This window comes from Emydura macquarii, unplaced genomic scaffold, assembly GCF_026122565.2.
Source record: "Emydura macquarii macquarii isolate MOO-44397 ecotype Brisbane River unplaced genomic scaffold, CSIRO-AGI_Emac_v2 contig_499, whole genome shotgun sequence".
Classification (NCBI taxonomy): domain Eukaryota; kingdom Metazoa; phylum Chordata; order Testudines; family Chelidae; genus Emydura; species Emydura macquarii.
The window spans coordinates 3,862,633-3,888,569 of NW_027130636.1; the positions used below are offsets into that span (position 1 = coordinate 3,862,633).

General features: G+C 45.0%; 2 protein-coding genes across 8 annotated transcripts in view; both read left to right on the forward strand.

The window, feature by feature from the left end:
• EHHADH (enoyl-CoA hydratase and 3-hydroxyacyl CoA dehydrogenase) overlaps positions 1-4,206 on the forward strand; it is a 41,599-nt gene extending 37,393 nt beyond the window's left edge. For all 7 annotated transcript variants that reach the window (XM_067538770.1, XM_067538766.1, XM_067538773.1 and 4 more), the window contains one exon: positions 1,468-4,206. In XM_067538770.1, the coding sequence (XP_067394871.1) occupies positions 1,468-2,738 (1,271 nt within the window). In that variant the 3' untranslated portion in view covers positions 2,739-4,206. The remainder of the gene's footprint in view (positions 1-1,467) is intronic.
• A 5,311-nt stretch (positions 4,207-9,517) lies between these two features.
• CUNH3orf70 (chromosome unknown C3orf70 homolog) overlaps positions 9,518-25,937 on the forward strand; it is a 35,638-nt gene continuing 19,218 nt past the window's right edge. Inside the window, exon 1 of the mRNA XM_067538778.1 lies at positions 9,518-9,775. Coding sequence (XP_067394879.1) covers positions 9,601-9,775 — 175 coding nt within the window. The 5' untranslated portion in view covers positions 9,518-9,600. The remainder of the gene's footprint in view (positions 9,776-25,937) is intronic.

The following is a 25,937-nucleotide window of genomic DNA, read 5'->3' on the forward strand; positions in this document are numbered from 1 at the left end:
ATAGTGAGCTGTTTTTATTAGTTGCTTAAATTGTTGTTGATGTTGCCAGTCCCATTTCCACTGATTATTTTTACAAAGTAAAGCTCTTAAATTTGTTGTTTTTTCTGCTAGGCTAGGCATATATGTTCCTGCAAAACTAACCATACTTCAGAATTTCTGTAATGATTCCTTATATTTTGGGTAAGCAATATTATTGATGGCTTGTATTTGTTGTGAATCAGTCTGTAATTCCTGATAGAATCTCATAGAAATGTTCATTCGTTCACTCTAAATTTACACTTATTTTTGTCAAACACCCTGAAGAGGCCAGTCGTTCTCTTAAAGCCACAGTAACACCACACCCATTACCTCCTTTCTGATGGGGCACCTATGACACTAATAAACCAGGTGCCAGCTCTTGCCATGGCTGTAGGCATCAGCTGAACACTGACAAATTCATGGCTGGAAACCAGACCAGCTCACCTGTGTGTTAGTATTGTTCAAGGTAGGTATTAGACTTATAAGAATGTGTTTAGACTCTATGGAATGCTTGTAAGTTGCTGCTTGCATTAATTTCCCTCATAATGTCTGTATCTCAGGCTATAAGGTGATATGTCAGTTTTGCTTTATAATTGTAAAAATGCCTGCTCTGATCTTATGAATCTAGGCAGGAAAAGTGATTCCTCTACTCATCCAAAAGAACTATCAGACTAAGGCTATGTCTACACGACCACTTAAGCCACTCCCTTGAGCAACATAAGTTACACTGACCTAAGCACCAGTGTGGACAGTGCTGTGTCAGTGGGAGAGCTTCTGCCACAGAGATAGTTACCCCTGCTCATTGGGGGTGGATTAATTAAGTCGGCAGGAGAGCTCTCTACTGTCGGCCTAGATAGCCACGTCGCTATAAGCTCTCTAATATAGCCATAGCCTAAGTGAGCCACTGTGGAACATCACAACACAAAGATTGGTTCAATGACTCTCTCACATTGATAAAAGGTTAATAGCCCTAATTTACAGCTGGGGAACTGACGCTCTCAGATGTGCCTTGCAAAGTGTCACACAGGAAGTCCGTAGAAGAGCTGCTAATAGAATCCAGGTTCCCTGATTTCTTCTTCCTGCTCCAGCTACCTCCCACATGATAATGTCTGATGGGAAGAACAGACTTAAATTACAGAGGGGTACATGTTCTCTGGATACCATCCCAGCATGGTTCTACATCCTTGAACAGACATTAGCTTGCCTTTACATATGCACCTTTCAAACTAATGCTCCAATTATCCCTCTAAGTGCACTCAAAGACCACATTAAAATGTTGCTTTCCCCCAATTTTCCATTTACTTTTTTTCCATCTACACCCCCCAGTGTTTAATTTGCACAGAGATCTGCTTTCCATGCTGGAAGTACCAAAGGAGTCTATTTGCCGAGGTGTACTTTAACAATTCCTAATAGATATAGTCTCTGTTTCTCTCTTGCTTTTGTCACTAGGGCTGGGAACAATGGGCCGAGGCATCGTGACTTCTCTGGTGAAGGCCAAGATGTCCGTAGTCGCTCTAGAGCAGGATCAGAAGCAGATGGAGGTAGGAGGAAGAGCCGTGACATCCCTTCTAGAACATGAGACTTCAAAAATGCAGCGGAGTGGCCAAAGTCCAGATGCCTATGATCCCGCCCTTCTCCAGTTTACGCTGGACTTTGGTGCGTTACAGGATGTAGATCTAGTTATTGAGGCAGTATTTGAGGACATGGCACTAAAGAAGGAGATCTTCCATAAGTTGTCAGCAGTCTGCAAGCCAGGGGCCTTCTTGTGCACTAACACCTCAGCCCTGGATATTGATGAGATTGCTTCAGCCACCAGTCGCCCTCACCAGGTCATTGGCACTCACTTCTTCTCTCCTGCCCATGTAATGAAACTATTAGAAATAGTCCGTGGTTGTCATACATCGCCCACCACCATTGCCACTGCCATGGGTTTAGCCAAAACCATAGACAAAATAGGAATTGTAGTAGGGAATTGCTTTGGATTTGTTGGGAACAGAATGATGGCTCCTTATGTTGAACAGGCAGTTTTCCTGCTAGAAGAAGGAAGTAAACCAGAAGAGGTAGATCAAGCTCTAGAGGGATTTGGTTTCAAAATGGGGCCCTTCCGAATGTTAGATCTTGCCGGGCTTGATGTGGGCTGGAGATCTCGGAAAGGGCAGTGCCTGACTGGACCCAAACTGGCTCCAGGAACTCCTGCTCGCCTGCGTGGCAGCAGGAGATACAGCCCACTGCCTGATCTTCTGTGTGAGAATGGAAGGTATGGCCAGAAGACTAGCATGGGCTGGTACCAATATGAAAAACCTGGGGCTAGAATAGCTAATCCAGATCCATGGCTTCACAATTTCCTGACTGAGTATAGGAATGCCCATCATATTAAGGCACGCTTCATAGACCAGGAGGAAATCCTGGAGCGCTGTCTGTATGCCCTCATCAATGAGGGATTTCAGATCTTAGATGATGGAATAGCTTGTGCTCCAGAAGACATTGATGTAATCTACATCAATGGCTATGGGTGGCCAAAGCACAGAGGCGGTCCCATGTTCTACGCTTCCACCATCGGATTGCCCCGCATTCTAGCCAAACTGCAGAAATATTCTGAGGCCCATCCTGACATTCCCGGAGTGCAGCCCAGTACCTTTCTGAAGAAACTGGTGGCCATGGGAAACCCGCCCCTGAAGGAGTGGATGTCCCATGCAGGCCACCAGAGCAGTAAGCTGTGACTTCATTGCAGCCTGCTCTACACATTCAGTCACTCGTTTAGTGGCCACAGGTATCTCTCACTGCCCTAATCAATGATGTTTGTTCCAATCAAAGCCTAAGCACAGCAGGTGGAAGAGTAATGTCTCTGTGACTCAGCTGAGTAAAGTAACCACTCCTTCAAATGGTAGTTGCTGTCACTTCCCTTCTGCTCACAATGCGCCCACCTCACTAGCACACCCCCTCCAGCTGCCAGTGAGAGACCCCTTCTCTTTGTTTCGTGACCAGCCGCACTCACCCAACTGCTGACTCCTCACAGCTGCTGTTCTTTAGCTGCCCACCCCTTGCAATTCCTCTGCTTAGAGAGGGAGCAGCACCTGGCAGCTTGTGAGGCAGTTCAAAGTGGGAGAGTAGGCTGGGGGTCCTGGCACCGGTGGGGGGAGAAGGGGACAGAGCCTGTGAAGATTCACTACAGACAGGTATCCTCACCCAGCTCTGCCTTCCAGCAGCTATAGATCTCTTCTTCTTGCCACAGCACCCGCTACCGACCAAGGGCAAACCTTAGGAACTAGTCCCCATGGGAGAGCCATCTGGGAACCGTCCAGTTTACTAAGGATTCATTTACACGATGGACCTTCCTCTCCCAAAGGGAACAGATTAGACCGTGCCAGAAATGGTCTCTTCTCAGAGTGTGGGTTGGTGGGATTTTGGTTTAGGTGGAGGGAGTAGAAAATGCTGCAAAATGGAACCATGCATTTTGGAAGTAAATTGCGATGCATTGAATAGAGCATCTGGGGATAGACAGAGTCCTAGGGCAAGGGCTAGCACTAAGCACTTATCTCCACTCCCAAAATAACATGAATAAACACAGCACACTAACAGAAGACAACCACCTGACTATGATCTGCTCATTAGCGTTGCTGGTGGCTGGAAAATCATTCTTTCCCCCTCCTTCGTTAGCATTGCTGCCCCTGCCCTCCAACCTCTTCCTCCAGACAAAAGCGCCCCCTCTCCTTTCTTCTCCAAGTCTGACCTCTTGTGTGTGTGTTCCCAGAGCTTCTCATCTGCTTTTCTAGCCTGCCTGTTGGCAGCTGCTCAGCCTAGAAGGATTGGAGGGCTTTGTGCACTCCAGCTAACAGGAGAAGAGCCATGTGTGGCACTTAACAGTGTTTCAGGTGTACAAAGGGCACCCTGGGAAGTAAATAGGCTCAAGAGTTCTGCAGATATGAGTTGTGCTGCAGGCAGGGAGGAAGGCCTCCAGCAGAGAAAAGAACAGAAGAGAAATATTTGCTTTTACTTTTTTGAACTTGGCAATGGGGGACAGGGACTCCTATTGCTCTTGTGCTAAGAATATAGCTCCCAGTTGCTGGCAGGTGATCTCAGTGGCTCCAGAACACACAGCTTCTCTTAAAAAATGCCATATTTGAAATCTGACTCTTTCTGGTTTATTAATTTCTAATAAAGCTGATTTTCATTTTCTGTCTTCACATACATTGTATTATCAGGTGTTGCATTTTTCTCCCACTTGTACACCTGTCACTTTTTTGCCCAGTGGTAGCAGATGTCAGGACCTTGCAGGTCAATTTCCTGATGGCAGAGAAATCAGTGACGTGGAGTCTAAGTAGTTTCTTAATGCAGCGGTTCTCAACCTTTCCAGATTACTGAACCCATTTCAGGAGTCTGATTGGTCTTGCGTACCCCACGTTCCACCTCACTTAAAAACAACTTGCTTACAAAATCAGATAAAAATAAAAGAGTGTCATAGCGCACTGTTACTGAAAAATGGCTGACTTTCTTCTCTTTACCATATAATTATAAAATAAATCAATTGGACTATAAATATTATGCTTACATTTCCGTGTATAGTATCTAGAGCAGTATAAACAAGACGTCTGTATGAAATGTTATTTTGTACTAACTTCGCTTGTGCTTTTTATGTAGCCTGTTGTAAAACTAGGCAAGTATCTACAGGAGTTGATGGACCCCCTGGAAGACCTCTGCGTACCCCCAGGGGTACGTGTACCCCTGCTTGAGAACCACTAATGTATCTTGATTATTTACACTCCATTCACCAATCCTGGAGCAGAAGTGGTCACATATAGCATACAGGCATCCCCTCTTCAGAAATCTCAGCCCAGAACAAATACCGGGTTCCCAGGAAGAACTCTGACCCAAGCATTGACTCTAGTTAGAGAGATCTCATTAAGCAGAGAGCAGTTCTTTTGTTTGCAACAGCTTCTCCCAAAAGCACTTGTATCCTCAGACTAATGGCACTACAGCATTTCTTCAGAGATGTAACACTGCTCACATGCGAAGAAAAAATTCTAACACTGCGAGTAACTGCCCCATCTGCTGACTCCTGCCATAGCACACCTAAAAACAAACATCAAAGCCCCTCTAGATGTTAGTGCACTCTACTGTTGTGAAGACCGAGTCTGATCCTTCATTTATTGAGCTGGGAATTCTTATGAAATCATCCAATCTGGGCTCAAAATTGCCCTTTCTGTATTTTATAGATATTTTAATAGTTCAAAACTAAATAGACATTCTGCAAATCAATGTTTTGAATGACAAGCATAGCTGAACCCTGGAAAATACCATTCTCTAATTCATGCTGAAATAAGAGTCCACATTCTTAAAATTCTAAAGTACCTGCAAGTTGTTTGTAAAGTGAAGTGAGGTCTTCACTCCACAAACTTCAACCTGATGTTGTATGCCAAGCTGTTGTAGCTGTGTTGGTCCCAGGATATTAGAGATACAAGGTGGGTGAGGCAATGTTTTATTGGACCAACTTCTATTGGTGAGAGACAAGCTTTCAAGCTACATGAAGCTCTTCTGGTCTGGGAAATGTGCTCACGGCATGTCTATACTACAAAATTAAGTCGACTTGACTTACATTGGCATACAATCGCTACAGTAATTACATCATTTGTGCGTGTCTACACTTTGCTCCTTGTGTTGGCCGTGCGCATCCTCACCAGGAGTGCTTGTATTGATTGTACTATCAGTGTGGGGCATTGTGGGATGGCTTCTGAAAGCTAGTAACAGTTGATGAAAGCAGTGTAAGTGTCTACACTTACACTATGTTGACCTAACTACATTGACAACACCTCTCATAGGGTATGGCTACACTGCAGAGTGAAGTCAATTTAATTTAAATCAACCTTCACCCACCGAGCTGCAGAATTCAGAGGAACGTGATCACACCACGCTCATTGCGTCGGGGGATTGCGTCCCCACCATCCCTGCTTATGTTGACAAGAAAAGCAGTGTATCGTGGGTAGCTATCCCACAGTGAAACTACCTGCAGGGGCTCTTGGGAAGGTTGTCATCTTCCCATGATGCAACATCTTCCCTCATCTCAATCCAAACAGACGATCGCCTTTTCAAGCTAGCTATGAAAACAGAAGAAGAAAGGCAAGCAGGTCTTAAAATTATTTGAAAATAAAAACTGGATAAATGAAATCCAATTACTCTACTACAAAATTATTCACTAGCATAATTCTGCCACTCAGGTACAAAGTCTGGGGCCAAATCTTAACAGCTAATTGTGCTTATCAGAAAAAAACCGCAAAGGAGACTCTAACTCTACCATTCTGAAAACAAATGTTTTTACAGTACTCACCCAGCAATGGCTGTGGAGCAGAACTAAGAAAATCCTGCTTCCTAATTAACACCACCTATTGAACTCCAGGGAGCTCAGGGGTTTGAAAGCCCCAGTCCCAGCCTAAGGAGAGGAGCTACTGAACCCAGGGTTCAAATAAAGTCAGGGACAACAAATGAGAAAGGGACAAGAGTGAGGGCTACAGGGTCATAAGTAGGGAAGTGGAGGGGGACACTGAGCAGAGAATCCCGCACAGCACCCACTGCTCCTTGAAGATGTCTAAGGAGCCAGCAGATGCAGCCCAGAGAAACTCTGAGTCAAGGAAGGAGCGGAAATAGGCCCCACAGTCGCAGAGCACCTCCCCGTCTAGCATCCTCCTCCTGGTATTATAAATGGCCACTTGGTCAGGGTCAGGAGGAGGTTGATGAGGAGGCCTCGCAACTTCATGGGGCCACGAATAGGGTGTGCATAAAGGAAGAGCTGTGGGGAAAAGCGCAGCCAGAACCTTAAGAAAAGGTTCTGGAGGAACCAGAAAAGGGGCTGCAACCTGGCACACTCCAGGTAGACGTGTGCCAATGTTTCCCTCATGCCGCAGAAGGGGCAGGTGTCGAGGAGAGGGGTGAACTGCAGCAGATACACATCGTGCTCACGACTCCATGGAGGAGCTGCCAGCTGATATCCCCTGTGGGCCATGGCCCCAGGGTAGAATAGAGATGCCCATCAGGGCTCCTCTCCACAACTGGTAAAAGATCCCACCACTTGGTGTCAGGGCAGGACATGAGAGTGAGGAAATGAAACATATGGAGCATGAGCATGTACAGATAAATCCTTGGCGTGAACAGTCCAGAAACTAACTGGCTACACGCCATGCAGCTGGCTCGGTATGCAGAGGGGATGGCCGGGGGCTTGCGGGGCATGGGCCCAATGAAAAGATTTGCAGGACCAGGACTGAGGGATGGGCAAAGAGCACCCTCCCTTCAGGACCTGCTCAAGGAAAACCCAAGAGGCTGCCTTCACCTCCTGGAGCACGCACTGAGGGATTTGAGGGGTGGAAAGCTCCGTGCGCCGGCAAAGCGCCAGGGGATCCACCCGGTCCCCCTCGTCATAGCCCAGGAGGTCTCCGATTCTGCTGACTCCCACCAGGACCAGCCTTTGGGGCACTGAGAGGGACTCCACCACCTGCATATCAAGTTGGAGATTGTGTAGTAGGGCTCCATGAGATCTGCCCCCTACATGGCCACCAAAGACCTGGTTGTTGAAACCAGCTTCCGAGGAGGTCCTGATAGAAGACCAGCAGCAAGAGGTCTCATGGAAGACCTTTCGGATGGAGATAAAAGACCTACTGGTCATATCGGAGCCCTCGAAGGCAGTGGAGGAAGGTGTGCACCAGCATGTTCCATGCCGGACTACCTACTCTGTAAAGAAGTCTCTGCAGGGCCCTAATTACCACGACCACACATTAAATTTCCAGTACTGGTCCATATGAACTAAAGCAGAATACATTCTTTCCACAATATGTCCACACTGCAGTTAGAAACTGGTGGCTGGTCTGTGCCAGCTGCCTCGGGTTCACAGGCCTTGGGCTAAGGGCTGTTTAATTGCAGTGTAGATGTTCAGGCTTGGGCTGAAGCCTGAGCTCTGGGACCATGAGGGTGGGGCTGGAAGAGGGAGCCCTTTAGTCCCAGCCCTGTGAGCCTGAGTCAGCTGGCACGAGCCAGCTGTGGAGTTTTAATTGCAGTGTAGACATACACCCTATAAAGTGCTTCACAATTAAGGGAAAACATGCTTCTACATCAGCATCACTACAATACTGAGAAGTAGGGAAACCAGCTCACCCCAAACTGAACAATACTGAAAACATCAGACAAAACCCACAAGCACTATACAAATCGTGAGAGGGGAGAAGAGATGAGAAACAAGATAGACTTTTAATAGATCCCTACATACAACTCCCAAGCTAATCAGGGAAACAAGGCCAACTGTTCCCAAATACAGAATCAGTGACCATAAACAAAGAACAAAGCACAGTGCAAATCCAGAGAGGAATGACTGCGCAACAGGAAACTGAAATGGAAAGACATTTTCGACTCCAATGTCCACAATATGAAGTAGTGTGACAATATTTTCTCAGATTATCAGAAATAAATACATAAAAATAACAACACTTTGCTCTGAAGTGAAAGAAAAAAGCTCTCCTACTAGAGGAAAACAAGGAGGGAGGAGAAATAGTGTCACATAATTTGTCACCAGATCAGACATAGACAGTCATGGCAAATGGATACAAGGGAATAAAACCCCAGATGTAACTCTGATGACCTACCCTGGGCAGATGCTGAATCTACCACTGCCAGAGGCCTCCATTTTCTGGATTTTTTTTACACGGTGCCAGCACTGGTGTATCTTGTCATTCCAGCAGGTAATTCTGATTATGAATTTGCTGGAGGAGGAAAGGGGGCTGCTAAGTGCACTCGGAGCAGTGTGCATGGGGGGGCTGTACAAGGAGGGCGTGCCTGGGGCTACCGCTGTGCTGTGACACACAGAGAAGCCTCGAACCCCGGGAAAGGCCTCTCAGCAGCAGCCGGTTACCCAGCACACAGCCCCCAACTCTGCAAGGGAGCCTCCCTGCTAGAGGGACAAAGGGATGAGAGTCGGATCATACCAGCCCTAAGCTGGGCAGATCCTGAGCCACCTGTCTCCCGGGTAGTGCTGCCCGGCTCCCAGCTTAACCCACATTAATGACTAGATGAGGGTGGGGGAAGGGCTGCCCAGCTGCATGTATGTGGGGAGGGGAACTGCCTGTGGGCGGGAACCGGCAAGAGGCAGAGGCAGCCCTGCTGTGGGCAGGAAGGCAGCGGCTTCCCGTGTGTGTGTGCGCGCGCGCGCGTGCGAGAGGGTCACTGCCCAGCGGGAGGGGACTGCCCTGGTGTGTGTGTGCGCGCGCGCGCACGTGCGGGGGGGACACTGCCCTGCTGTGGGCGGGAAGGGAAGGCAGCGGCTGCCCAGTTGTTGATGGAAGGGGACTGCCCTGCTGTCTGTGTGGGGGGAGGGGGGCTGTGCAGCAGCCACCTACGCTGGGGAGCCCAGGGCTGTGGCCGGCCAGTCCGTCCAGGCTGGGCGCCGGTCTCCGGAGCGCCGCAGCCCCGCCCGGCACAGGGGAGGCGCCTGCGCGGCGGTGCGGGCGCTGAGCGGAGCCGGGCGGGCTGGCCGGGCCCTCCTGCCCGCGGCGCTCGCTGCCCTGTGGCGCGGCGGGGGACGCTACCCGCTGGCGGCTCGGCGGCGCCATGAGCGGGGCGGCGGCCGGGAAGAGCGAGAAGCGGGACGAGGCTCAGGCGCTAGCCCGCAGCTGCGCGGGGAGACCCGACTTCCAGCCCTGCGCCGGGCGCCCGCTCTGCGCCACCCACAGCCACGGCCGCTGCTTCCGCCTGCACTGGTGCTGCCACCTGGGCTGGTGCCACTGTGAGTGAGGGGCTGGGGGGCGGCCGCCACGCCCCGGCTTGAGGCGGTTCTCCTCAGAGCCCGGGTTCACGGTTTGGTTCAGTGACTCTGGGGACCCCGCCCTATAAACCACTCCAGTGTCCCTGGGCTGAGGGTGGCCTGACGGGGGGGCCGGTGGGAGCGGGCTGTCATGGGGGGGCAAGTTGGCCGGGGGGGCTGTGGGTCACACAGTCAGTGGCCTTCCCTTGACCCTGCTGCTGCTGCTCCGGGCTGGGAAGGCTCTGGTGGTAGGTCTTGGCCGTGCCCCGCCCCAGGTGGGCTTTGTGCCCTCCCCAGGTCTGGCTGAGCCCGCTCTGGTGGCGGTGGCCATGAGTGGAAGAAGGGATGTTGCTGCTCTGTGTGATCCTTGTCCTCTCATCACGGTGGCGCTCCCTGCCTCTGCTCCAGACAAGGACTTTGGCCCAGCTACTAAAGACCCTGACCAGAGAATCGAGCCTAGATTTTAAAACTGCGCCTGGGGGCAGACTGGGATCGTGGTGAGGGAGGAGTGGGGGTAGCCCCCCCTTCTGCTGAAAGCTTGAGAAGCAAGCAGCATACCCCTACAGCTCTCCCTCCTCTTTGGGCTTGTATGTCAAGCACACCGCCTCCTGCTTTCATCTACTTTTAACTACTGCCTTTGTCAATTCATTGTGAGAATTCAGCAGTTCAAACTGGAAATAAGACTTTTTAATAGTGAGTGTAATTGACCAGGGGAACAGATTTCTTAGAGATGTGTAAATTCTCTATCATTTGGAGTCTTTAAAGGAGGGTTGGGTGTCTTTCTAAAAGGCATGCTGGAATTGTGAGGTAAAATTCTATAGCTAGTGTTACGTAGGAGGTTGGACTAGCTGATCATGCTGTTCCCTTCTGGTCTTTACAGTCCATTAAATCTACAAATACTCGTACAGTGCAAGCATCGCTCAGTGAGGCTTAGCTGTTAGGTACATCACTATTGCATCTTCATGCTAGTGCAGGATCTCTCCCTTATAAAATGGGAATTAAGGTCAATTTAGAGCTTCCCTTAGGTGTCCAAAAAGTGAACACTATGGTTTGAACTTGTTCATGCATTCTTTAATTGTAAAGTATTAATCATTTTATAAATGTAAAGTTTGATATTCCAAAGATAAATTTTGCAGGCATTACATTTTAAGATATGATAATGGGGAGAGACATTCTTTCAGTAATAGACTGTATAGAAGAAAATGAACAACGTGTCTTTTTTTGCCTTTTCCATTTTGACTGGTATAGTTAGTGAGTTTTTCTAGTATAACTTGCATCTCTGAGGCCAGTCAAAGTAAATTTCACCAGCATTCTATGACTTTAATGACTTTTTATTAGGGCAAACTTACAATAAAAATTATTTATGAAGGCTCATGACGTTCAAAGAACCTGGTTAAAGATTTTGGCTTGCTTTAGTCTTCAGAGTAAGCTAGAAAAGGAGACCAAATTTGTCAATACCTATGCTCTTTGATGCTTCTTTTGTGTACCTGTACTTGGTGTGAAAGCTTTCCCATTACAAGGACTGTCCATATTTTAATGGTACCATCATTTGATAGAAGGAGAGGTATTCTAGTAATGTGCAATACAGAGTTTAGCCACTCCTAATAAATGTTCTCTTTACAATGCAGATTTTTTTTTTTTGCATTAAGTAAGCAGGTCAGGGATCTCTAGGAAGTTGACATTTTGTCATAAGATGAATTACTTTTCCTCCCAAAACATCTAATTCCTGTATATAAACTATCACACATACAAGCACATTCCCCTGCAACCCAACCAAGTACCTCTCTAGCAGCAAAAATATGACGGATCTTAATTGGAATCACCACCAGGGCCACACAGAAGTTAGGGGACTTGGGACAATATCTGAAACTGAGAGTCCCCCACCCTTAAAAGAGAGTTACCATGGAGATGAAAGAGTTTAAGAGGTGAGAAGAATGAGGGGCACAGAGAGGGCCCAGGCCTGTGGTGTTGCTGCCTTCCCTGCTGGGATGGTAGGTCTGACTTGTGAGGCTAGAGATGCTCCTAGTCCTGCCTTTCCCTGAACTCCAGCCCCACTTTCTGTTGGGAGCGTTATTCCCGACTCTACGTCTACCTCTGGGCTCTCAGCCTGGCGGGTTGCCTCAGGACCTGGGTCAATGAAGCCAATGGTGGCAATTTTGGGATCTGGGCCAAATAGGAGTGGTGCTGCAATCTATGACCCTGTGCACCAGGTTGAAGGGCTTTCACTCAAATTTGGCCTAGAGACCCCTTTGTCATTTTGCAGGGCTAGAGCAAACTTGCCCCTTTTGCCCCATCCCAGGTGGTCCTGGTCACCATTTGTTTATCTTGAGCCAGAAGAATTGCTTTCCCAGTTCTGTTTGTTGATGCTCTCAACCACCCCTGCAAATAGATTATTTTCCACCTACAGAAGATACAGTAGGTTCATGTCCCAGCTTATGCTATTAAAGGAAGCGTTTGTTTTACCAAAAGATTCACTGTATTGTTTTCCATTATCATACTTTGCTTCATATTTTTGTGCAAATGAATTTTTAAAGATCCTCCTTCCGCCTAAAATACTAATGGGATCAGTCTATTGATCACAGTAAAACTGTTTCTCTTTGAGACTGTCTTGTCAGAAAAAGATTGCTGGGTTTCAGGCCGTCAGTCTGAAGGATTGTTTTTTCTTAGAGTGGCTATGCCCAAGAGGGTTGATAAATTACAGCAAAAAAAAAAAAAAAAAACCTTAGCATTTTATATCTAGCAGTGTTCAAGCTGCAGGTTGTGTGTGGAAAAAGGAGGGGCAAAAAGTGGCAATCCTGCATGATTGCTCAAGAAAGTCTTTCTATACAGAAAATTTACATTTAAAACTTGGTTTTGGAAATCCAGAAGTATCACTTTGGACAAACATTACTTTTTTCTGACTGTACAGTTATTATACATGTTCACTCATTACACAGTTCCTTTCTCTTGGTGTTTTCCATTTCTTCCATCTGGTCTCAAGAGGGCCTAAACCATTTTACATTGTTTCAATGGTATTATACCTGGTGGGGGAGTGAGCCCAGGTTTTGTGTTTTTCTGTTGATAAACAATCTCCCTTCTGACCTGCTTTTGATTTTGGAAACTATCATCCTTCATATTAAGTACAACCAAATATGGTGCTGGAAGAAGTCTGTGTATGGGTTCCCTTGACTATAATCCCCCAGGAATTGTTTTTTGACTAGTTTGTGCACATTTGTTTGCAGTCACAGTATATCTATTACCAAATTATGGCTAGTGGAATTGGCCTGTTGCTAAATGCATTGAGTGTTCCTCAATAGAGGGGGGCAAATATTTTTTCAGTGAATGGTAAAATTGTTGAAAAATGCAATTTCAGGGTGACAAGAGCTATTAGCAGATTTGTGGAATATTTGCAGATAAATAAAATATATTTTTTTCCAAAAACATCAAAATGTTGATTCAAATGAACCTGAACACTTCCCCCCCATTTTGGCAAGAAAAACTGAAAAAAAATTCAGTCTCATTTCTAAACAAACCAAGTCTTTGGGGGTTTTTTGGGAGGAAGGGGGTGGTTTGGCCATCAAACCAAAAAAAATCTGTTATTTGCTCAGCTGCATTCCTCATCTTCTAGTCTACCTTTTGGTAGAAAGGTTCAACTCACTGCCTTGGCCTGGGGAATCTAGCTCTCAGCCAGGCAGGTGCCCCTCTCTGCAGTGTCTCACCCTCCCTCCTGTCTCTGCTGGACCCTTCTCAGCAGTCCCCCTTCCGGGGGATTCTGCAGTCCATTCTAGCCCCTTCCCACTGTGGCCACCACAGTTCTGCCACCACACTAATGGTGACTGGAGGGGGCAGAGAACCCAGGCTCACCCACCAATTTTGGTCCCAGCCCAGGGACCCTGTGTATGTGGCAACTTTCCACTATATCTCCCTCCAACTCCTCAGTGGATTTCCCTGGACCACTTCCCAACAGTCACAGTACCTTCTCCATCCTTACTTCAGGGCACTCAGCTCTGCTAAGTCTCAGCAGCCAGCCATTGCTCTGTCCAGGGTGCTGATAGTCCTTCCTCTTCAAGATCCTGTGAGTCACTCCTTTTGCTCTGCTCTGCAGGTTCCTTTTATACCGGCCTCCTGGGCCCTGATTGGTTGCCACACAGCTCCCTTCCTATTGGCTACCTATTGCACAGCCTCTCCAAGGGTCCTCTTATCCTTTTCCAGGCCAGTGTGGGACAGGTGCCCCACCACACTTCCTTTCATGATTCCTTCAACTCTCTTCCCATCTAATTCATAGTTTCACTTGCTTTGTATGCGTCATCTTTTCTTCTCTTTAATTCTGCTCATCAGCTTTCTTTTTTTCTCTGGAGTAGGAATACTTTTTATATTTAGCGGTATTTTAATACACTGCTATGTGAAAATAAAGTATGAGCACTTTTGGGTGGGAACATTGTGAAGGGACTTGGGTGTAACCAGTCATGTCACAGCTTGGCAACAACATGGTCTTCTTTCCGCTCTTCACAAAGCGTTACTGCCTGGATATGATTTGCAGGAATTAATCCCGTGTTGAACTCTCTCTGATCCAGAGCTTGTTTTGGAGATGAGGGAAGCCAAATTTTCCCCCCCTCCCCCAAGAAGTTTTTGTTTATTTTGGGATGTCTTGTTTCAGTTGGCCAAGCTGTTGGCTGAAGCATAGTAGTACTTAATTGTCTAATTACAGAGTGTAATTGGAGCGTACGAACATGGGGGAGGGGAAGGAGGAGAAGGGAAGAGGAAATTGAGGTTGCACAGGCAACCTGAATTCTGGTATTTCCCACTTTGAGTGCTTGGCTTTGCAACCTTAACATAATTTTTTCCTGTAAGTTCTTGACTTTTTACAAATGCAGACTGAAAAGACAAATTCCATCATGTGGAACCATATTGGAACCTGCATGGGTCATCAGCAGGTTGCGACCTTTAGAGCTCCAGCACAGATCTCTACCACTTGAGTTAATGGGTTAACTGATATCCTGTACATGGCCAAGCCACTAGAGGGGAAGACACACATTTTTGCCATCTAGTTTCACAGCTATATGCTAAGAGCAGAGGAACGGTGAGACTCAGGGATAGTGAGTTAAATTCCACATTCTGGAAGGAAGTGTGCTTTAATGGTTGTAGCCTTTTTGCCTCTGCCTCGCTCTGCTGCAACACCCTTTCCACCTGGACCCTGATCCTGCCCTGTCCTCCTTGCTCCTATCCACACCTTCCCCCAAGCCCATCTCATCCCTGTCCTCATCCCATAGTGTGCTTGATGCAAATGCAGCTTGGGTACCACCAGAGGGGGCATTGAAAGCACAGGAGACCTTCTCCCTGTTCTGTTTCTGTCTGGTGCAATAGCAGCCTCTGGCAGCCTGGAGGAGCAGTTGCAGTAAATGTCCTGCTCAGCCCCTGCAGCTCTGGACTGGTGCATGCTGAGTCACCATGTGGAGGTCATACATGCTCAGGCAGTCAGCACACAGGAGCTGTGTGGGGATGGTACATGCTCAGGGCAGGTGGAATTGTCTGAGAATTTAGCTGCCAGCCTCTGACAGACTTCTGTTGAGCATGTGTGAACTTTTCTTTTGAGAGGCTTATAATTTGGCAAAAGTCAGATGGATTTTCACAGCGATGGCAAAAGACACATCCCTGACAGAAAGGACAGCCTTTCCTGCCAAATTTCAAGTCTCTGCTTTGAAGCATGGAAGTGCTAGAATTTCTCAAAGAAACCATGGTAAGAGTCTTTTAATATGTTGTTCTCAGAAATAGCTGAACCCTTTTTTCTGAAATGTAAAGTAAATAAATAAACCTGAGGCAATCTGGCATGCTAAATTTCAGGCCAAGTTTGGCAAAGTTATAAACTACTGAAACCAGGGTCTTATAATGGAAAGTGTTAGATAACCCTAACTAGAGTTGCCTATGAGAGAGACTTCTTCAAGAACTCAGTGCCAAATGGGTCCAATTTGACTTTTTCCCTGAGCTTTCTCATGCCATTTTCAATGGTAAGAATTTGTCTTTGTATACTGCTTTAGCAGCACAAAAGGACTTGAGCTATAAAAGGGGAGGGAGACAAAAATAAGGCTTATAATGCAAAGCTGCCTATATCTTTAAATATAGAGCTTACTTCTGTGACAAAATACAGTTGGTAATAATTCTTCGTACATTCTTGACTCCTAGATATGTGATATTACATTTAGCGATATCAAAACACATGTTCAAGTAAGTTCAGTTTACCTTGCAGTCCAGCTTCCATGAGTTTCTATCATGCAAACTTTACCAGAAATTATTTTATGTTGACTTCTAAATCACTGATAAAGATATTGAATAGATTAGGGCCAAGAACAGATCTCTGTGGGACCCCACTAGAAAATCCCCCATTTGTTAATGATTCCCTACGTACAATTCCTTTGAGATCTATCCATTAGCCGGTTTTTAATCCATTTAATATGTGCTGAATTAATTTTCTATAATGCTAATTTACAGTTACCTTTATCAACCAACAGCATTTTTTATGAGATTACAAGATTTATTTTCCATAAAACCATGTTGGCTTGGCATTAATTATGCTGCCATTCTTTAATGATTGCATCCCATATCATGATTTTGCCCAGGATCTATGTCAAGCTAACCAGCCTATAGCTATTGGGGTCATCCTGCTTACCCTCTTTAAAATATTGGCACAACAAATAGATTGAAATCAAATCACTCATGCCAGTTAAAGCAGTTGCGAGATTAGAGCGTGTTATGGCAGTTGGTGGTGTTCATTACAGAACAGAAAATAGTGCAAGTGTGACCCAACAAAATTGTGGATGGAAGCTCTGAATTCTTCTTTGGATAAGTTCAAATAGCTAAGACAATAAGAAAGGGAAAGGAAGGGCTAGGGTTTATATTTATTTAATAATACATATGAATACAACATGTCTTGTGCCGGCTGGGGTTTAATGTTCATGTGTATACTTTGTAACAGTTCCCTACTGATAACATATAGGAGTCATTAGACTTTTAAGTACAAAGTTTAGTTTGAATGGCTAGATGCAGTTCCGTGGATGTGTAAAATACTAGAGGTATGACCTTGAACTGTCAGTTTCTGAGTGAGGTCAGGCAAATTGGCAGGAAGTGCTCAGCAAATGGCAAAAGTCTCAAACTAGCATTCTCAGCCAAAATGATACGGAGAGTTTGTGTGAGGTGCCAGCAATCCAAGGGAATGGGGAACTGTCATGCTCTCTAGGCACCTTTGAGAAGGCCCTGGGGAGTATTACCTCCATGAAAGAGTAGGTATAGATTTCCTTAGCAGAGATAATACATTCTCTGGTGGCCTAGAACAAATATTCACATGCACTTCTAATCAGGCTATCCACTTATGGAACGTCTGGGTCATCCACTCTATGTTCTGCTGGTAGCAATGCCCCCCATTCCCACAGCGTTTCACTCTTTGCCTCACCACCTCCACTTTGCACACATTGCCAGATATCAACAGAAGTGGATAAGCCAGTTCCTAGTATTTAGTCACTATGTGGTCCCTCCCACAGTAGCTGAGTCATTAGAGAGAATCAGAGAGAACCTCTAAGCTAATGGCAAAAAACCAAAACCAAGACTGTTACAGCGCCTGCCTTTAGCAAGTGCTCTAAGCTCCTGTGAGGTCTTCCCCTTTTCTCTGTGCACAAGCATGTTTTCTATAAAACATTTACTTTTCATCCCAAAGAATTGCCTTGTATGCCAGTGTAACTTATAGAAGCACTCTGTTATGAGACTGCTACATCTCTTCCTTCCACAGTACTAGCAGGGCAACCTGGGTATCTGCTGCTGGCTGCTGCTTCTGGCTGTGGGAGATGTTCCATCCACCGGTTCCTCCTCCTAGCTCTCCATCCCCATGGCCTCAGCCACATCATCCCCATCAGGTCTTGGTATTTCACATTGCAGTGCTATGTCCTGGGGAACATGGCATGCAAGGAATATTGTGCAGACCTTGTAGCTATAGACTAGAATCCCACCAATCTTATGGTAGCACCTGAATCTCAGGTCTTTTGCATACCAAAGGTTCTCAATACCAGATCAGGAGGATGTTTGAACCCTTTGTAATATTCTTGGGGGTAGACTGGGGTCTTACTATGGAGATTATGAGTCCAGGACAGAGGGAGGTACCTTCTGTTTCCCGTGAGAGCGAGAACAAGGCACTAGTCAATTAATTGAAACATTTAAATTGATGTATAGAAGTGTGCCATGTTAAGGATAGGTGGTGGTTTACAGTGCACAAGTAGTACCACAGAGTTGCACTTTCCTAGCAGCTACCTGCTTTGGATCTCCCTGTGCTGGAACATCTGTGACTGTCCCAAACACAGGAGTCCATGGCAGGACCTTGGGGTTCTTGCCACCAGACCCACAAATTCCATTTTAGCATTGCAGACAGCTATGATGGTCATAGAAAAGAAGCACTTTCTGTTCTGGTAAGTTGCATCACTTGTTCTTGGTTCTCATGAAGGTTTGTGTACCATACATAGGTCCAGACAGAGAGAAAATGGGCAATAGCATAAAAGCCCCTCATGTTTTGGCTGCGTCTGCCTGACTCTGGGGAAGGTGGTGTGATTTCCTGGTCTTGTTGTTCAGAGCCTACAGAAAGTAGTCAAGCTGTCAAGGATGTTGACTGGCTGACCCATGTGATCTGGCCAATGGTTCCTTGGAAGAAGCCATTTGCCAGCATTCCTAATCTTCAGGTATAGTCAGGAGGTAGCTACTCTGTGTCATGATCTGTAGATCATCCTAAAGCACATTGTAAAGGTTCTGTATGGTGAGCTTGTATGTCTGAATGGGCTCCTGCCCAGGAAACTTTGCTGAGGCTGGTGGAGCCTGTTTCTTTTCCTTATCTTTCTCAGGAAGTAGTGGTTATTCATTATGGATTGGTCACCAGACTCTCCCACCAATCCAAAGCCCAAGCATTGTTCCTATTCTCCCTCTTCGATGAACTCCATAGACCTAGCTCCACCAAACCTTGTCTCTCCAGCAGCCCCTAGCCTGCTATCTACTTATTGGTGTCTGCCTAGCTAATTTTGTCTGTCTGGTCTGCTCTGAATTGTTTCTCTCTCCTGCTTGCATTTCTTGTCTTGCCCAAAACCATTTTTGTGGCTGGGTTCCAGGCCTAATAACCAGTGGGATGCAGATACTGAGTCCACCTGCATCTGCTCCTAATGAGCTTAGATGTGGCCTGACCACATACAACTTTTGGTCTCCAGAGTCTTCTCAGATGATTCCCTGAAAATTCCATTGAGCTACCCAAGTCCTTACCTGGTCCCTTTAAATGTAACCCTGGGCACCTAGTCATCCTTTGAAAACTGTATGCGTGCCTAGGTGAAAGATTGGCATCATTTTTAGCACTTGAAGGAGATGTTATGCACCTAAACAGCTTTGAAAATTCTGGTTATAGTCTTCAGTTATGTTATCACACACTCAACATGTTTGTTCAAGGGCTTGAGTTAAGGCTGTATGTTAAACGTTTGCATTTTTAAGTGCTTAACTGTTCAACCTTAGTAATGCATTAATGTGTTTCATTTAATAATCATTAACAAATAATAAATATAGTTACAGCAGAAATAATTGAACTTCCAACAGTTTTGCTTGACATGTCAACTGGAGATACTGAATCTTAGTTCCATGCTTTTGTCCAATCTCAGGAAGAACAAAATCTCTCAGAATTTTGTGCTAAATAAATAAGTATAAAGCAGACTAAGGCTAGGGTTCCTCTAGTGATCTGCTTATCACAATTTTCCAGATGTTTCAGAAACTACAAGAACAAACTATTTTCACTGCAGATGTTTTAGATCATTCTGTTTCACAAGTGAAGTCATCTTTCCTTTTGCTTCTTGGTCTGACTGGGTTCTGTAGAAGGAATGTGAAAGGAATGAGCTACAAAAACTTGTATTTTAAATTCTGAGATTGAATTTGGAGCCATTTTTACAAGCTTTTTTCCCATGAGAAAAACTTGACTAAGCAGGGGTGGAATTTTCAAGATTAGAGCACTCTGGGCTGGATGTTTTCTGCTAAGAGATAGAAGAAGGCAGTTTTACCAGTTTATATCATAGAAATATTTGTAAAGACAACTTGCTGCCTAGAATAGCATAAAGGTTGCTTCTCTCCCCATATTAATGGCCTTTCATCTCATTTTGAATAGTTATAATATTGTAACTTACTTTTACCAAAGGGAATAAAAATGAAATAGAGTGATATCTTATTTCTATTCTCAAATATAACTCTAAGGGCTAATAGTTAGCTACTGTTTCTTCTGTAATACTTTTGATATCGGTGTACCATTTTAGATCTAGAACACATCTGTTAGCTGCTTTGAAAGTTTAGTCCCCAAATCATAACATGAACAAAATATGAAATCTGTATAGCTGCAAGATGATCCAAATATGCAGTATTTATCAGACTGTGGAGAAACACTGATAGATTTAAAAGAACCTTTTGCGATGAATTTTGGTATCTTTAGCCAAGCTCAAAGTTGTTATGTTTAGAGAATTGTAAATCTGTTTACAAAAATCCTAATATTGCTATGTAGGAATAGATAAAAAGCAGGCTTTAAATTCAAGTTATCCACTGCAAAGTCAGATACCTTTTGTTGGGTTAATTCTTCTGTGTCAACTACAATATCGAATAGAAAATGTTACACACCTTTCTCCAAAATTCCTAAGAAAGGGAGACTTGTACAACAAAAAATTTCCCACCGGCTAAAAACTGTTAGTTATATGACATAAAGATGAAACTGCATCACCTGCTGTCTCCTGCCTTTGAGGCGCTCAGACTCCCAGAGAGTGTCTCCCTTTGCCCTAAAGTCAGTGGCCCGATAGGCTTTAAGAGCCCTGGAAAAATGACTCATCTCATATGCTACTGTGATCAAAGGGCTAAATGACTGTTTTCATGGGTCCAGATCAAGACTGCCATAGGTTTCTTGTTGGACAATATATGAGGCTCTGGATGTTTCAAGTGGGAACTTGCACTGCCAAAGGAAACATCCAGTAACATTGTTTCCCTTAACAGATGTCCTTTAACATATCCTGGAACAAATTTCAGGGATTTTTAGGAGTATTACTAGAAGAAGATATTCACTCTTGTGTCCATGCTGCTAGTGGGAGCAAGAGCTCAAAATTCTAACCCTTGGTTCCAGCAAGAGATATTGTGCCACCATTCTTGTAGTGGAATGACTGATAGAGGAAGCATTGGGGATTGTGCTTACAGTACAGATAGGGTGCAAGACTCCTCCTTCTGGAATGTACAGCTTTGGTACTTTTGAGCTATTTGGTTTCCCCCACCAGTCTCACTTTAGGAGTACAAACCCAAGGGTGTGTGATTTCAGTGCATCCTGAAGCATTCTGTCATCCTGAGTCTTGTTGGCTCAGTTGGATGCTTTGAGGCTGTTAAATGGCAGCTCTAGGATGTATCATAATGGTGGGCCTTTGCCAGATTGATCTGCACTGACAGGCTCAGTAGGGAGTTTTGAGGCTAGCATCCTGAAGGCTTTTGCCCTCAAGGCTTTCAAAGCCGGTGCTGGGAGCATTGGGGACAGCTTTCAGGAACTCACCACAGAACCTGAACACCCATGGCAATGGCTAGGGGCTGATCCCAGAACTCATTCTGTCGTGGTTTGCTCCAAACCACAGCCAAAGAGAGCTGGGTTTGTCCATGAGGGACAATTTCTTAAAACATTTATATTTCATTTCCCCCTAATTTACATATGCCAACTTGCAGGCCTTTGTATCAGTACAATCTTACGATTTAGCAGAAGTGTACAAAATGACTTGGTAAGATGGACCAGTATTTTGTTTTTCCTTGGAGATAAAAATAAAACACTTGTAAATAAACAAATTTCAACTGTGTAATTCCGAAGGTGTGGATTTCAGGCTCCACTGTTATTTCTAATACATATTGTGAGTTTATATAAATCAATCTAGAAAATTACTGCCAGTGCACCTGTTTTCAGGTAGTCTAGAAAATATGTCCCCCCCCATATTTTTATTTCATTTACATTTTATTTTGTTTATAAAATGTATTTATGCTTTGTTTTTTCTTCCATTGGTGTTGCCTTCATTAAATCTTTTATCCATGGGATACAGAATTACTTTTCTCACCAAATTAATTTTAATTCTTCATCTAGCTAATAATAATGTGAAACAATGAGCCTTATATTACTGATAACAGTAAGTATATTTGGAATACATACCAGATGTCCCTTCATGAAGTTTTGCCAATATTCCAGTATGTTAGTGTACTCACGTATTAAGTACATACGTCGTGTCGTCCGTTTCCCCCCCCCCCCCCCCAAAAAACCCAAAAAAAAAAAAAAAAGCCTGTCTGTGTGTGTTAGCTAGGGCTTGTTTTTAGTGTATCTGTTCTTTATTTTAGGCAATTTAAAAGGTGTTATGTATGCATGATCTGTATAAGAGTCCAGAATTGTCATCTGTCTGTGTCACTCTGAAACCTAGAATATCACTGTGAAGTGATGGAAACTGCTACAAGGATGGCCGAGAGTTCTTTTTGTTCAGAATATTCAGGTTCAGTCATCACTGGTATTTGCTGTCTATTACCATCCAGTTTTTAAGTTCTCAGACATTTTGACTTTCTGAATTACATCTGTGCGGTGTACAGCTACAGTAAAGCATGTATCTGTGCCATGTATCTGTGCCTATGCCTTGACCATTGAGATATCAGAGTTAATGCAACCAATCACCACTCTTACTCTACCTTTAATTTGCATGCCACAGTTTCATTCGTTGTATGAGGGAGACTATACAGATGATGGATTACTTGACCCAACTGCCACAGTTCTTCAAAAACACACACACAGTAACCCCAGACATACATAGCTCCTTACCACAGCACACATCCCTCATTCTCCATCCGCACAAATCCACAAAATCTCTCTCCTAAAGTTCTGGTTTCCACAAAGAGGCTGTTGATTTATCACTGATTAAACCAGTGTAATTTGGAGCAATTATAATTGTTTGGTTAGATCAGTCTTTGTTTGAAAAAGTAGTTTGAGAATCTAGCTCCTTTGTCCTAGGGTATGTGTATAGTTTTTCATCTGCTATTCCAATATGCAACGGGCCCGACTTTCAAAAGAACTCCGCTCCAGTTCAGGCACCAAAATATAAGTAGCCAGATTTTCAAAAGAGCTCTGTGTACACTGTGCTGAGCTCTTCTGAAAATCTGGCCATAAGTGTCAGAATGGGAGGTTCTGGGTGCTGAGGTCGTCTGAAAAGGTGCCCCATGGTCTAAACTATAATTCTTCTTTATATCATCAAATGAATAAAAACCTTGCCCTTGATGCAGTGATAGATATAAAGGAGACCCCCCACTAGACTAATTTTTCTTCAAGACTAAAGTGAAGCCATGACAATTTCTAAAGGTGCAGTATTGAAATTCCACATTATCATTTTGGCAAAGTCACTCCCTTGCCCATTGTGACACGAACTTGTTCTGCAAACTACGCCAGTAAGTCCTCAGTGCTTCTAAGAGCTTTAGTCCAGCATTTGCTTTAAAAATTTGTACTTTGGCACTGCCCTTTGTGTATGCTACCACTCTGCTTTATTTGTCATACTTGGTCATAGTTGAATTTGCATTCATCAGCCACACGCACACAGACTGTTGTGAAGGCTTCAGCAATACAAACAGGCTCAGGTATATAAAGGAGCCCGCTTGCAGGCAGATGCATGTATAATCAAAACTTTCTGAGAAAATAGGATTGTTTCAATAATGCATGCATCCCCACGATAATGGAAGTAACTCTGCAGACCACCTGGAAGTACTTCACAATTACACACTGAGTACAACTGTTAGGAAATTGGGGCTCTGGGCTTTTTGTCACTTAGAGGCACTGGAAAAGTCCCTGCTCTTACTAGGAATGAAGGCTTGATCAATCTGTTTCAAACTCTAGAGCAAACAGAGACTCTTGGAACTGAGCAATCCATAAAGAAGTAGGTCAATGACTGTTTTTGGTTTTTTTTTTGTGTAACTAGCTGATGCCTTTTGTAGCCTTTCTTGGCTTTTCTGATACTGGCTGAATAAGAACTCTGATCCTGGCAAAAAGGTGGTGATTCTGTAAACTCTTTTCAGATTCACATTTAACAAAGACTTTGAATATCTGTTGCCCTATGATTTGAAGTTTGAGGAATGATTTTGTTTTGTTTACCACTATCTTTGTATTCATGACTAAAAAGCCATATGCTATTTAGTTTTTGATAGAGTATTTTAGCTTTTCTCATAGACTTTAAGGTCAGAAGGGACCATCGTGATCACCTAGTCTGGCCTCCTGCACATTGCAGGTCACAGAACCTCACCCCTCCACTTCTGCAATAGACCCATAACCGCTGGCTGAGTTACTGGAGTCCTCAAATCATGATTTAAAAATTTCAAGTTACAGAGAATCTGCCATTTACATTGGTCTAAACCTTCAAGTGACCCGTGCCCCATGCTGCAGAGGAAGGCGAAAAGCCCCAGGGTTTCTGCCAATCTGAGCAGGGGAAAATTCCTTCCCAACCCCAAATATGGCGATCAGTTAGACCCTGAGCATGTGGGCAAGACCCACCAGCCAGAAACCTGGGAAAGAATTCTCTCTAGTAACTCAGAGTCCTCCCTATTTACAGCCCCATCACCAGCCATTGGAGATATTGCTGCTAGTAATCACTGATCAGCGACATGCCATTGTAGGCAGTCTCATCATATCAGACCCTCCATAACCTTTATCAAGCTCAGTCTTGAAGCCACTTAGGTTTTTTGCTTCCACTGTCCCCCTTGGAAGCTTATTCCAGAACTGCACTCCTCTGATGGTTAGAAACCTTTGTCTAATTTCAAGCCTAAATGTGTTGATGGCTAGTTTATATCCATTTGTTCTTGTGTCCACATTGACACTTAACTCCTCTCCCTCCATGGTCTTTATCTCTCTGATGTATTTATTGAGAGCAATCATATCTACCCTCAGCCTTCTTTTGGTTAGGCTAACCAGGCCAAGCTCTTTGTCTCGTTTTATAAGATAGGTTTTTCCATTCCTCTGATCATCCTAGTAGCCCTTTTCTGCACCTGTTCCAGTTTGAATTAATCTTTCTTAAACACAAGAGACCAGAATTGCACACAGTATACCAGATGAGGTCTCACCGGTGCCTTGTATAATGGTTCTAACACTTCCCTGTCTCTACTGGAAATACCTCACCTGATGCATCCTAGGATTGCATTAATCTTTTTCATAGCCACATCACATTGGCAGATCATAGTCACCCTGTGATCAACCAATACACTCAGGTGTTTCTCCTCTTCTGTCTCTTCCAACTGATTAGTTCCCATTTTATAGCAAAAATTCTTGTTGTTAGTCTCTAAATGCATGACCTTGCACTTTGCACAATTAAATTTCACCCCATTTTTAGTATTTCAATTTACAAGATCATCCAGATCTTGTATGGTATTCCAGTCCTCCATATTGGCAGTACCTCCCAATTTTGTGTCATCTGCAGATTTTATTAGTACACTCCCACTTTTTGTGCCAATGTCATTAATAAAAATGTTAAATAAGATTGGTTCCAAGACTGATCCCTGAGGAACTCTACCAGTAACCTTCCTCCAGCCTGACAGCTCACTATTCAGCATGACCTGTTGTTAAGGATAAGATTATGTCATGGAGGTCATGAAATTCATGGATTCCGTGACTTCCAGAGACCTCCCTGACATTTCCACTTCAGCCGAGGATGGGGCTGGAGCAGTCAGCTCACTAGGGCCCTGAGGCTCCCAGTGGTGGGGTCCTCTTGCTGCTCTGCACCTCTCAACCTCTGTGAGTGGAGGTGGGATCTGGGGCTCCAAGCAGCTGCAGGCAGGGCCCCCCGAAACTTTGAGCAGCCCCAGGCAGCAAGGGGATCCCGGAGTTCTGAGCCACTGCAGACAGCAGGGGGCCCTGCAGCTCTTAGCCACTGTGAGTGGCAGGGGAACTGCTGGAGTTCTGAGCCACCAGGGGTGGCAGGGAGACCCTGAGTGGCAGAGGGAACCCCGAGGCTCTGAACCGCCACCAGGGGAGCCTAGAGCTCCAAACTAGAACCCCACAGCTTCCAGCTGCTGCAGGTGGTGGCGGTGACCCTGCTGCTTCCTGCCATGGGCGGCGGAGGGAGCTTGGAGCTGAGCCGCTGTGGGTGGT